A 14369-nucleotide genomic window follows, 5' to 3' on the forward strand; every position below is an offset into this window, starting at 1 on the left:
CAAACTCACTACCTTTTGAAGGAGTCTTGCGATTGAGGTACCCTCATCCTGGAGCTGCAGACTCAGCAGTGGCCACTGCTAGCAGTGTCGCAGCTGAGGTGCTGATCGTCTGGGCCAGCAGCTCTTGGGGAGGTGGTGGGTGGGCTGCCGCCCTCAATTGGACGGCGGCCTGTTAATTGACCAATGCCTGCCGAAGTGTGGTCACCTCTCACTTTCAAATCTGGTGGCGGGACTTCCAGGTAAACTGAAAAATTTAGCCAATAGAATTGTTATGGCACAGAAAGAGGCCATTCGGCCCATCGATGTTTGTGCCTCCCTGGTGGTATTCTGTTTCTTACACCTTTTACAACTGCATGGTTTGCTTAAGAATCAGCCATGTAGTGTGGAACTGGGATCGCACAGGCCAGGTCGAGTAGAGGTGGAAATTTCGCAACTTTCCATGACAGGATTTGAACTCTTTCTTCCTGTTTTAGTACTGTCACAACTACACTGTACCCTGTCAAGGCTAGGGGACGGAAATGACTAGTGTAAAGATGCAGAACTATAAATGCATAAGCGAGTACACTCAGATCGAAGAATCCACTGGATATTCATCAAATCAATCAAGGGAACAAAGCTAACAGTTGATTACAGTGTCAGTTCATTATTTTTATCCATAAATGGAGAGGCGTTTGAAGTTCACTAATGGATCAAAATATGAATTCTGCTTATGTAATGTAAAATGAACTAAAGTAGTAAGCTATAATGGTGAAAGTAAATTGTGTTAATTAAAGTGAAGTTACGTGGTACAGCATTAAGTCATTTTAAGAAAAATTCTGTCCATGACTGCCTTAAGCTGAACCCTCGTATGTCCCCTAGTGGTTTGAATTTCCAGCACGTGCCACATGGAAACTTGAAGGCTCAATTTGTTTTCTTGTTCAGCCAGTCATACACTAGGTTATTATGAGCAAGTTTTATATATTCACTGTTTATAATAGGAGTTCCCTGATCTTGATGTATTTATTTTGTTTCAACAACCATTTACTGTTTTTCACAAAATAGTTCCAGTCTTGCAGTGCGATTTAACCTGTTCACTGGTCATATTTTTGTGATGAACTATTGTAATTTTTATTTCCCAGTTTGTGACTATCAGCCTGAAATACAAACTGTTCAATGTTTATGTGCTAACCATCATGCAAAGCTTCCACCCAGACAAAAACAACTGCCTTTATTTGATGCATTTCTGCAAAGTTCCTAGCTAGATGTAAGATGCATTGTTGCAGCAAAGAGTGTAAATGTGTCTAAAATTAATGTACCCCAAGGTATTAGAAGTTGACATGAAAAATATCAACTTTCTGAGCTAATATTGAGATTTCTCTGGCAAAACACCCATTAAGTAATAATGGATGAGAAAAGCTTCTGTGCTTTTTTGACTTTAGAAAATCAAGAACAGAAAATTCTGTTTGCTAGTTCAAATCAAGTACAGAATTTAGGTGAAACAGCTTTGAAGAGAATGGAATAATTGAATGAAGGTTTACAGACCTCATGCAGCGCCCATTTTAAAATGATATATTCTTTCCTTTAGATATAATCCGTGTATTTTATATACTTATTTATAGATAAATAGCAATATTTGGGAAGCAGATAATTGGGAGTGGGTTGGAGCAGTTTAGATGGAGGAACTGGGAAATGCAAAACTGTGGTGCTACAGCCCGACTACTGTTGGGAGAGTATCATTACATATTTAGGAACAGGAGGAGGCCATTCAGTAAAATCACACCTAATCTACACATCAAATCCATTTACCTGCCTTTGATCCACACCTCTCTGTACTCTTACCTAACAAAAATCTATCGACCCAAGTCTTGAAAGTTTCAATTGACCCACCATCCAGAGTCCTTTCGGAGAGAGTTGCAAATTACCACTAAATGTTCCTGCTTTAACTTTAAGATTATGCTTTCTTGTTTTGGATTCTCTCACCAGAAGTAGTTTCTTTTTATCATATGGGATCCCTTTATCATTTTCAAGACCTCAGTTAGATTACCCCTCACCTTTCTAAACCCCAGGGGGCACAAACCAAGTTTTCACAACCTATCCTCTTAATTTAACTCTTGAATTCCTGTACCCACTCCAAGCCTGATGTTAGGTGCCCAAACTGCAGGGCTCCAGATGTGGTCTTACCAGGCTCAGTACAATTGAAGCATCACTTCCTCACTTTTATATTCCATCCCCCTTGAGATAAAGGCCAATATTCCATTAGCCTTTTTATTTTTCTTTTGTACTTGTGCACTAGCTTTTGGCAATTTTTGTACATGGCGACGCAACTCCTAGCCTCTCACAATTAAGGCAATACTTTCTTGGGATCAGAGATGGATAAATGAAACACTCTTGCCCATGTTGTACTTCATCTGCCACTCAGTCTATGTCCCTTTATAGTTTCTTGGTCCCATCTATACAACGTACTGTGCCTCCTAACTTGATGTCATCTGCAAACTTGGCAATACAACTTATTATCCTTCATCCAAGTCACTAATATATATGTTGAAAAGCTGATGCCCCAGTACAGATCCTTGAGGCACATTGCTTGACCCATCCCATCAATCAGTGAATGTTCTTTTATCCCACCTACCAACCAAATATTAACAAAACAATTTTCATCTATATAGTGCCTTTAACATACTGAAATGTCCCAAGCGGCTTCTCGGGAACATAATCAGGCAGAATTTGATACCGAGCCATATACGGTGATATTAGGACAGATGACCAAAAACTTGGTTCAAGCGGTAGGTTTTAAGGAGCATCTTAAAGGGGGAGGGAAACGTTTAGGGAGTGAATTCCAAGTTAAGGCCTAGGTAGCTGAAGGCCTGGCTGCCAATGAAGGGACAAAATGTTACCTCCAATTCAGTACACTTTTTTTATTTTTGCTGCTCATCTCCTCTGTAGGACTTTTACCAATTACTATGCCCAGTCTGCATAGGCAGTTTTTACTCTAAATGTAGATCTAGGAATTTATATTGATAAAGAAATATATCAACTGGAGTTGAGGCTTTGTAGACCGGAAATGTGCACAGACAAGATTTTTAATTAGATGTTTTGTCTTTTGAGTTAATTGTTGCAATTATATATTATTGTGGAGGTAGGTAGAACAGATATATTCAGAAAATTCTATTATGAGTCAACAGGTTATTCTAAACATATATTTTACCCACATTAAGGAACAAGATTCAAACTGTTACTTTGTGTTGTTTTGGTGGCGACCATGAACCCTTGCAGGGTATCAAGTTTAATTCAATGCTGCCATTAATTTGTATAATCTATCTCTCAAGTTACCAATACTGTTAAGCCTGGCTACCCGACCCTAACCTGACTAGACCCAATTTCACATGTCTGGTTTGGGTTGATATTCCGAGTCCAGCATTCAGGGTCGTGTTGGGCTGGACAGTGCTGTTTCTGGGAATTCACGGGATCAGGCTTACCCATAATTCCCCACAACTCCATCTGCAGGAATAGCCTGCTGCAGGAACATATGAAAGATATTCGTGTCAGGTCAGTTTGGGCGTGAAAAAAAATTGAAGGACTCGGGCCCCAAGTCAGGTTTTAATTTTATACCCAAGCCAGACTTTACAATACTGCATGATTCTTGGTGTCCTGATTTAAGATTTATCCAGCAATGAAACAACAATCTTAAGAACAGCCCATTCCAAACATCAGGCTCATGAAATTCAAAAAGGACAAACCAGTATCTCGAGAATATATGTGTAATTCGAGATGAGTTTCTTCGTGGGCCACATTGCCTGAACACGGAGGCTGCATATAACCCATGACCTGTAGTTTGGACATTCTTATATGGCTTTAAATGTCAATAGCTTAAAATCACTCCAGACTTCATCTTTAGAAGAGAGTGGATGGGATACTGGAAAATTTCAACGCACTGCCTAAAATAAGTCTAATAATTAGCTGCTACAAGATTATATACCAATCACAATATAGATGTTGATTTCACCATGATTTAATTTTAGTTAAAAGCTAAGGGAACTTCAGTTTTTCAGAAAAGTTCCTCTTTACTGTTTATTTGAATGCTATTGTGTAGCATAACATTTTATGTCAAAGTAGTATGCTTGCAACTGGGTGAATAATTTTAAATGCATCATTTTTAAGGCTTTTTGTTTACATCTTCCAGTCCTTTGTTATCTATAGCATTTGTTCTAATTATACAGTGTTTCCGTTCAGTTGAGTGCTGCTATTTTACTCCAGGAAGTGTGTTTGAACGGTTTGTCCAATTTATTTATTTTTCTTCTTGTTTCAGTCTAACAGTAGTAGATTCTGATGGTGCCAGCAACTCAACCACAGCAGCCGTCACTGTGCACAAAGCAGTGGACTATCCACCTGTAGCTAATGCTGGTGCAAATCAGGTCCTTACACTGCCCAAGAATTCCATCATGCTGTATGGCAACCAAAGCACAGATGACCATGGAATTGTCAGCTATGAATGGTCCCTAAGCCCAAAGAGTAAAGGCAAAGTAGTTGAAATGCAGGTAGGAAAACACCTGCACTGTCCTCCAACATTAGGTATATTCTACTTTAAGGAATCAAATGAGCATGGTGGTTATGGAATGAAGTTAATAACAAAGCCTTAAAAAGAATGCTTGTGAACCCACATTTGGACAGGGTGGTGGTGGGGGACAGGTAGTTGTAAACTCCAAAATTTCAAGTTCGCAATTATTCTGATTAATAAAAGGATGGATTATAATTCATGATATTTAATATAATGCGGTGATGCAGCTATGTGTTCAGCAAATAAATCATTTGGTTTCCTTCCACTGAAATGGGGAATGGTAAAATCTAATTGCCCTGCTCTCGCCTACTATTAATGGGAAAGAAATCTAAACTTGCATTGTTGCTAACATGATGTGACAGTTCATTATATACCAAGCTACAAGTCTAGGTAAGAGGCGCTATTTAATACATAGTGCATTTTATGTATTTTCCACTTGTTTAGGGTGTGCGAACAACATCTCTCCAACTATCAGCGATGCAGGAAGGGGACTACATCTTTCAATTAATGGTCACGGACTCAGCAGGCCACCAGGCTACTGCTGAGGTGATGGTTATAGTACAACCAGGTATGTGTTTATAAAGAGGTAATTTGCGCAACAAGTACAATAAAGATGACAAAATATGTGCATTCTTTCCCCCTTTTATTCCTCCAAGCCAATTTCCATTTATCATGCTTTAACAATGCAATCAATTTGCGATATAACTACCACAAAAATAAACTGGTGCTAAGCAGTCTATTTGAAAGAAGTCAGAGAACCGTCACTCGTTCTCATTAGCAGATAGATGAAGGACATTTGTACTCAGCAGTAAGTTACAGAAGAACAAACAAATTTGTACAGTGCCTTTCACATCCTTGGGATGTCCCAAAGCTCTTCAGGACCAATTAATTACTTCTGAAGTGTATTGAAGTGCAGCAGGCAGTTAGTGCTAAGCAAGATTCTACAAACAGCAATGAGTCAAGTGACTGGATAATATGTAATGCTGATCTTGGCTGACAGATGAATACTGGCCAGAACACGAGGAGAACTCCCTGCTCTTTTTTTTAAAAAAAGAAGGTGCCAAGGGATCTTTCCCTTGGCTTAACATCTTAAGAAAGACAGCATTTTCAATAATGCAATACTCCCTAAGTAATGCAGTGAAGATTATTTTCCCTTGTTTTGCTGATTTTACTTTTCCAGAAAATAATAAAGCCCCAGTGGCTGATTCAGGACCTGATAAAGAACTGACCCTTCCTGTGGATAGCACAATATTGGATGGCAGCAAAAGTACAGATGACCAGAAGATTGCTTCCTACCTGTGGGAAAAAACAAGGTAAAACACAAGATATTAAATTTAATGATTCTTACAGGTGGGTACATTAAAACAGGCATAATTCTAATCACTCCTATTGTATAAAAATCATGACCATCATTACGGACCTTACTCTGAGTATGTATTGTCACTAACTGTTGTTCACTCTGCTCCAATAACTCTTTGGCATTTTCATCTTCGAAGTAACGATTTTTAAGTATCTGCTGTCTAATAGATGTGCTGTAATGTTGTCATCCAGAATGATTTGCTTTAGTGTGTTGCTGCACAGAACTGGGATTACACTCTGCCAATTATTACCGAATTTTTCTCTCAGGAAGTGTTTGGCCACCATTTGTTGCCCCTTTCTGATAGGATAGCTACTGCAAGGCGTAATTATCCTGATGTTTTCAAAACATCAACTATGAACAAAATCGCTGATTTGATTAAAAACTCTGTTTGCAATGCACCTTCTTCCTGCTCCTGCACTGTCACGTCTGGGGTCCTCCAAGGATCAATCCTTGGCCACTTTCTATTTCTCATCTACATGTTGCCCCTTGGCCACATCATCCGAAAGCACAGCATTAGTTTACACATGTATGCTGATGACACCCTGCGCTACCATACCGCCACCTCTCTCAACTCCTCCACTGTTGCTAAACTATCAGACTGCTTATCTGATATCCAGTACTGAATAAGCAGAAATTTCCTCCAGTTAAATATTGGCAAGACTTGAAGCCATCATTTTCGGTCCCTGCTCCAAACTACGTTCCCTAGCTCATCTACCAGCAATAGGATGATCCACTTACATGGGGCAGGCAGACTGTGCCTGTAAGGGCACATCAGCAGTGCCCGTCCCAGATGCATTTTGGGGCCTTTGGTTTGCCCATAACCGAATATGTGCTTGCGGTCAGTGGGCATGGATTCTCTTGTACCTAGCAGGTGGCATACTGGGTAGGACTTCCTGCGGAAGCAAAGGAGCACTTCCTGATGTATCCCCTTGATATAAGCTGGGTGAGGTGGGCAATGGGTGGAATATCTGACCTCCTCCTCTTTACAGTGCCGAATCCCAGTGGAACCAAGTTGCACCCCATTTTCTCTCAGCTCACCTGCCCCACGCACACAGAGTGTGACACTGGTAGTGTATCCAAGACCAGGGTGCAATTTCTAGCCCAAAGTGTTTATGGGTATATTTCATTTTTTTTAAGAGACGGTGGTAAACAATCTTGTGCAAAATGTTAAAGTAATTGAGCAATTATACTGTCATTGATGGTTAAAACATTATAGAGTAAACTTATAAATTGCTCTGTTGAGCTTTGTAATAGTCAGTGTTTTTTTGTTGATTATTGAAAGCGACAGTCTAATGTATTGATTAAAGTGAGAAACAATATCAAAAAATTAAGACTTTTAGTTTAGCTATGACCCAGATTGTAATACTTTTTCTGAACAATCTACTTTCAGAGGATTTTTAATTTTTTTAACCTCAAGTCCATCTGGAAAAGTAGACAATTAACCTGTCAGCAGGTGAAAAAGTCAGTTAAAATCCTGACTACAGGTAATCCAACTAAAATGAGAAAATGTGCTTATTTATTTTCTCTCCCGCCCCCCGTTATCCCTGAGGTTAAACACTATTCCTGTAGGGAATCCCTACCCTAGAATTGATGAGAACTTATCTGAAGTATATCCAATGTATTTGAATATCTAGCAGCCTTCGGACATAAACATAAAAAACCTAGGATTATGAAGTGATCATAGAGACCTGTGCGTTCAGAAAGCAAACCGCTTATTCTGATTTAATAGTGTAACTGTCGCTGCCTTCTGTTAACGCAAACCTAAGGTGAAATTTAATGGTTTTGTATTTCAGTGGCCCTAATGGTGTGAAAATTGAGAATGCAGACAGTGCCATCGCCACAGTAACAGGTCTTCAGGTTGGGTCATATGAGATTACACTGACAGTGAAGGATGAAAGAAACCTGGAAAGTCATGATTCAGTTAGAATCATTGTCAGAGAGGGTATGTATGTTTTCAGAATTGAGAAGGATGGCAAAAGTTTCAAATAAAGGGGGGAAAAAGGTAACAGTTCAAAGTAATTGTAACTTCAAAAGTATACTCTTGCTAATGCTTTTCTCCATGTTTTCTCTATCTTGTTAAGGACTTTTTGCTGTAGTTTTTAGCAAAGTAAATAAAAGTCATAAATGGTTGCATTTTAAAGTGGTGCAGGGCTTGACACTTCAGTTAATGTCTTCGATTGAGGAGAACAATGGCAAAATTTTAGGAAGTTATGGGAGAGCATAGTTCCAAGTCAAATTTGGGCCTGTGTTTAAACTCATTCTAGGGATGCAGACTTGAAACCCGTTGGATTCATTGGTTCTAGTACATGCCATTTTATAGAACGTCTGGTCTACCAAATAGAAAATGTTGAAAGTAACATCAAGGAAAGGATCTCTCAATGTTATTTTGGTTATTGTGCAAGAAATGAAAGTCAGTGTGAAGTTTTATCCCCTTGCTTTTTTTAAGCTCGCTATTCTGCCTGTTGTAAAAGTCAAACATTGTATCGGGTTTCAAGCAGGCTGCTGCAATTATCAAGTTTCACAGCCAGAAGAGAGCTGCTCAGCTGATCTATGTTGCACGTCTGCCAGAGAATGGTTCTCATTGGCAGTGCGTGGGCTGACATCCTTCCTGGTACTGCATGCTACTTTCAGAGTTTCAAATAAAAATTTAGATTCAATACCAACAAGGAATGTTGAGTTCCAGCAAATATTCATAGTACTATAGGGTACTGTAATGGGTACAATTTTTAAAAAATCATTGTACAAACATATGAAAAGAAATGTGGGAAATGATAATTGCGCCATTAAAATGTAGTCCATCCAGATAACTCGACAAATTATACACGGTTCACCCACTCCCTTAAATGTCCAAAAAAAGGCAAGGAAAAAAAGTAATCAATTCGGGAAAAACTCTAGCAATCAAGCAAGCTCCAGGAGCCCACCGTAGTCCACAATTCTTAAGATTCACAACTGATAGCAACTTACTCTCTCACTGGATGTTAATTTCAAAAGAAATTAAAATGTATTCAAAGACTTTAAAGAGTGTTTTACTAATTCTTACTGAAATGTAGTACAGCTGTAATAACAGTCTTAAACGCTAAATGGGCCACTGCACTTTGAGTAAAACTCCTTGCTACAGTTTATTGATATTGAATAAGCACAGGGGCTTACCTTGCATAACCCTGATAAATGAAAGTTATTATTTAGAAACAGTTTGTGTCAACAGTTCAGCCTTTGAAATTATAACTAAAGCCAGAACATTGAAGAAACTAATAATTTTACTTATTAGGTTGCAAGTATGAATAGTTTTCTGACTGGGCTTTTAATTATAGCATTGCATCCTACCTGATGTATGAATTACTTTTTTATTTTAATATTTTCTAAGATCAGCGGTATGGATGACAAATGTATTTCTGTTTTGCAGAAATCAACAAGGCTCCAGTTGCTAAGATAGCAAGGAATGTAGTGATCACCCTACCCAGTAACACAGCTATGCTTGATGGATCAAAATCATCAGACGATAAGGGGATTGTCAGCTACCTGTGGATGAGAGACGAGAGCAGTCCAGCTGCTGGAGTAAGTAGCTTAGTTCACATATTAAATGAGCTGTAAAAATATTGCACCATTTCTATTGTAGTCATTGTTTAATGAGTTACAAAGATACACAAGTGCTCAATATTTACAGGGAGGTGCATGGAATGCACACCATCAGCTTGGGTGGGGTGAAGCGGGGGAAGGGTGTGGTGCTGGCAAGCCCAGAGGTGTGGTAGTCCTGCCAATGTTAATGACAGGACCTCTTATCGTTTTCTTCTTCCTATTTCACAATCAGCCAAGTTGACGGGCTGGCTGGCTGCTGGGCAGGAAAACCAGCAGCAGGAGGCTCCAGCTGGGAACAGTCCCTGGCAGTTGGGGGCAATTGGACTCTGGAGGGGAGGGCTAAGAGCCTGGGAGGAAGAGTTCAGGACCAGAGCTCAGTGGAGGAAGGTCAGTCAAAGCCTGGCAGGGGGCTCGATCAGGCATTGTGATGGGGGTGGGGTTGTGGTGGACAGTGATCGTGGCAACCATTAGAAAAAGCAGGCACCAGATTTCTTTAAGAGACAGTTGGGTGGGGAAGGGGCACCCCTCCTCCTCCTGACCCACAAGGAGTTCTCTAAAATGCACAAACTTGCTGTTCTCGTCTCTGTTTCACTGTCATGTTTCCTGAGCTTTGGGAAACCTGGCTGGCCAGCAGCTGCTAAATTTAAATTGGGCTTCCAACTGCACAGTGGGAACCTGACTTAGATATGATAATGAAGTGTCCTACCTCAATGGGCTGTCGTGGGAGGATAGGGTTTATATTGAGGAAAAGGTATCATGGGAATAGGTAGATTTTGAAGATTCTTGTAGAAATACAACTATAATGCAAAGTTCTCCATTAGAGCATTGTATTTATTTATGGAATCACGCTTATCTTTTTCTTAATTCTCGTTTTGTAATGTCATCATGTGATATTCTACTGATTTAAAGAATGTTCTCTTCACCATGACTTTGACCAAACACAAACAATTACGATAATTGCCATTTGCAAATATCCTCTCAGCAATAAAAAGAATTATCAAACAGTATTGAGTCAATCCAACAAGTCTGAGACGATGCAGGAGCGTCATGTTGTGATAATTGTTCCGAGACCCAATATTGCAAAGCAAGAAAATGTTCAAGCAGTTTCTCTTTTTTTTTTTTACTTCCTCCTAATAATGGCAAGGTTTCTGTACCACATCCAGAAAAATCCCATAAAATGTTCTATTTTATTTTTCCTTATCTTAGGATACTTTTGTTTTTATTCATTAATGGGATGTGGGCATCGCTGGCCAGGCCAGCATTTATTGCCCATCCCTAATTGCCCTTGAGAAGGTGGTGGTGAGCTGCTGCCTTGAACCGCTGCAGTCCATGTGGGGTAGGTACACCCACAATGCTGTTAGGAAGGGAGTTCCAGGATTTTGACCCAGCGACAGTGAAGGAATGGTGATTATAGTATCAAGTCAGGATGGTGTGTGATTTGGAGGGGAACTGGCAGGTGGTATCCCCATGCATTTGCTGCCCTTGTCCTTCTAGTTGGTAGAGGTCGTGGGTTTGGAAGGTGCTGTCTAAGGAGCCTTGGTGCATTGCTGCAGTGCATCTTGTAGATGGTACACACTACTGCCACTGTGCGTCGGTGGTGGAGGGAGTGAATGTTTGCAGATGGGGTGCCTATCAAGTGGGCTGCTTTGTCCTGGATGGTGTCGAGCTTCTTGAGTGTTATTGGAGCTGCACCCATCCAGGCAATTGGAGAGTATTCCATCACACTCCTGACTTGTGCCTTGTAGATGGTGGACAGGCTTTGGGGAGTCAGGAGGTGAGTTACTCGCCTCAGGATTCCTGGCCTCTGACCTGTTCTTGTAGCCACAGTATTTATATGGCTACTCCAGTTCAGTTTCTGGTCAATGGTAGCCCCTAGGATGTTGATATTGGGGGATTCAGCGATGGTAATGCCATTGAATGTTAAGGGGAGATGGTTTGATTCTCTCTTGTTGGAGATGGTCACTGCCTGGCACTTGTGTGGTGTGAATGTTACTTGCCATTTATCAGCCCAAGCCTGGATATTGTCCAGGTCTTGCTGCATTTCTACACGGACTGCTTCAGTATCTGAGGAATCACGAATGGTGCTGAACATTGTGCAATCATCAGCGAACATCCCCACTTCTGACCTTATGGTTGAAGGAAGGTCATTGAAGCAGCTGAAGATGGTTGGGCCTAGGACACTACCCTGAGGAACTCCTGTAGTGATGTCCTGGAGCTGAGATGATTGACCTCTAACAACCACAACCATCTTCCTTTGCGCGAGGTATGACTCCAGACAGCGGAGGGATTTCCCCCGATTCCCGTTGACCTCGGTTTTGCTAGGGCTCCTTGATGCCGTACTCGGTCAAATGCTGCCTTGATGTCAAGGGCAGTCACTCCCACCTCACTTCTGGAGTTCAGCTCTTTTGTCCATGTTTGAACCAAGGCTGTAATGAGGTCAGGAGCTGAGTGGCCCTGGCGGAACCCAAACTGAGCATCACTGAGCAGGTTATTGCTAAGCAAGTGGCGCTTGATGGCACTGTTGATGACACCTTCCATCACTTTACTGATGATTGAGAGTAGGCTGATGGGGTGTAATTGGCCAGGTTGGATTTGTCCTGCTTTTTGTGTACAGGACACACCTGGGCAATATTCCACATTGCTGGGTAGATGCCAGTGTTGTAGCTGTATTGGAACAGCTTGGCTAGGGGTGCAGCAAGTTCTGAAGCACAGGTCTTCAGTACTATTGCTGGACTATTGTCAGGGCCCATAGCCTTTGCAGTATCCAGTGCCTTCAGTCGTTTCTTGTTGTCATGCGGAGTGAATCGAATTGGCTGAAGTCTGGCATCTGTGATGCTGGGGACTTCAGGAGGAGGCCGAGATGGATCATCAACTCGGCACTTCTGGCTGAAGATTGTTGCAAATGCTTCAGCCTTATCTTTCGCAGTGATGTGCTGGGCTCCCCCATCATTGAGGATGGGGATATTTGTGGAGCCACCTCTTCCATTTAGTTGTTCAATTGTCCGCCACCATTCACGGCTGGATATGGCAGGGCTGCAGAGCTTAGATCTGATCTGTCGGTTATGGGATCGCTTAGCTCTGTCTATCGCATGCTGCTTACGCAGTTTGGCACGCAGATAGTCCTGTGTTGTAGCTTCACCAGGTTGACACCTCATTTTGAGGTATGCCTGGTGCTGCTCTTGGCATGCCCTCCTGCACTCTTCATTGAACCAGAGTTGGTCTCCTGACTTAATGGTAGAGTGGGGGATATGCCGGGCCATGAGGTTACAGATTGTGGTTGAGTACAATTCTGCTGCTGCTGATGGCCCACAGCGCCTCATGGATGCCCAGTTTTGCATTGCTAGATCTGTTCGAAATTTATCCCATTTAGCACGGTGGTAATGCCACACAACACAATGGAGGGTATCCTCAATGTGAAGGCGGGACTTCGTCTGCACAAGGACTGTGCGGTGGTCACTCCTACCAATACTATCATGAACAGATGCATCTGCAGCAGGCAGATTGGTGAGGGCGAGGTCAAGTATTGTTGGTTCCCTCACCACCTGCCACATATCCAGTCTAGCAGATATGTCCTTTAGGACTCAGCCAGCTCGGTCAGTAGTGGTGCTACCGAGCCACTGTTGGTGATGGACATTGAAGTCCCCCACCCAGAGTACATTTTGTGCCCTCGCCACCCTCTGCTTCCTCCAAGTGGTGTTCAACATGGAGGAGTACTGACTCATCAGCTGAGGGAGGGCGGTAGGTGGTAATCAGCAGGAGGTTTCCTTGTCCATGTTTGATCTGATGACATGAGACTTCATGGGGTCCGGAGTCGATGTTGAGGACTCCCAGGGAAACTCCCTCCCTACTGTATACCACTGTGCCACCACCTCTGGTGGGTCTGTCCTGCCGGTGGGACAGGACATACCCAGGGATGGTGAGGGCAGTGTCTGGAACACTGTCTGTAAGGTATGATTCCGTGAGTATGACTATGTCAGGCTGTTGCTTGACTAGTCTGTGGGACAGCTCTCCCAACTTTAGCAGAAGTCCCCAGATGTTAGTAAGGAGGACTTTGTCGCGTCAACAGGGCTGGGTTTGCCATTGGCATTTCCGGTGCATAGGTCAATGCCAGGTGGTCGGTCCGGTTTCATTGCTTTTTATTGACTTTGTAGCGGTTAGATGCAACTGAGTGGCTTGCTAGGCCATTTCAGTGGGCATTTAAGAGTCAACCACATTGCTGTGGGTCTGGAGTCACATGTAGGCCAGGTAAGGACAGCAGATTTCCTTCCCTAAAGGACATTAGTGAACCAGATGGGTTTTTACAACAATCGACAATGGTTTCCTGGCCATCATTAGACCAGCTTTTAATTCCAGATTTATTAATTGAATTCAAATTCCACTTTCTGCTGTGGTGGGTTTTGAATCCATGTCCCCAGAGCAATACCCTAGGTCTCTGGGTTACTAGTCCAGTGACAATACCGCTACGCCACTGCCTCCCTTACTAAAGGTCTTCTCCATATTGCTGAAACAAGACATGCTGTCAAAGCTTTTCATCTTGCACTCATCAGGACAGATGCAAGAATGTCAAATTTCAAAGGGAGCAGCAATTTATACTGCATGCGAAAAGGGTGCTGATTGGTTGGCAAGTTGACTGGTCGAGGTGTTGCCATAGAGAATGCACCAGGGTACTGTTATCCCACATCCTTTTGTTTAATTCAAAAAAGACGCAACGCCTGGACATGTTCCTTTTGCCTACAGAGGACAGGTCCCTGTGTATGAATTTATATAGCTTCTAGCAAGCGTGAGCCACATGGTGAGCTCGACTGATGATAAATTGGTTGGTAGTGTAATTCTTCGCACACACTTGAGAATTTTCAGTAAGTGCTGTTCAATCATGAAATCACATCCAACATTAGCTGA

The 14369-nt window shown here is 42.0% G+C and overlaps 1 protein-coding gene across 3 annotated transcripts in view; it reads left to right on the plus strand.

Annotated features, from left to right (window-relative positions):
- Positions 1-14369, plus strand: part of LOC137347154 (dyslexia-associated protein KIAA0319-like protein) — a 117666-nt gene that overhangs the window by 71923 nt on the left and 31374 nt on the right. For all 3 annotated transcript variants that reach the window (XM_068011311.1, XM_068011309.1, XM_068011310.1), the window contains exons 10-14: positions 4286-4514; positions 4979-5102; positions 5715-5847; positions 7688-7836; positions 9298-9449. In XM_068011311.1, the coding sequence (XP_067867412.1) occupies positions 4286-4514; positions 4979-5102; positions 5715-5847; positions 7688-7836; positions 9298-9449 (787 nt within the window). The remainder of the gene's footprint in view (positions 1-4285; positions 4515-4978; positions 5103-5714; positions 5848-7687; positions 7837-9297; positions 9450-14369) is intronic.

This window comes from Heterodontus francisci, chromosome 31 (assembly GCF_036365525.1).
Source record: "Heterodontus francisci isolate sHetFra1 chromosome 31, sHetFra1.hap1, whole genome shotgun sequence".
Classification (NCBI taxonomy): Eukaryota; Metazoa; Chordata; class Chondrichthyes; order Heterodontiformes; family Heterodontidae; genus Heterodontus; species Heterodontus francisci.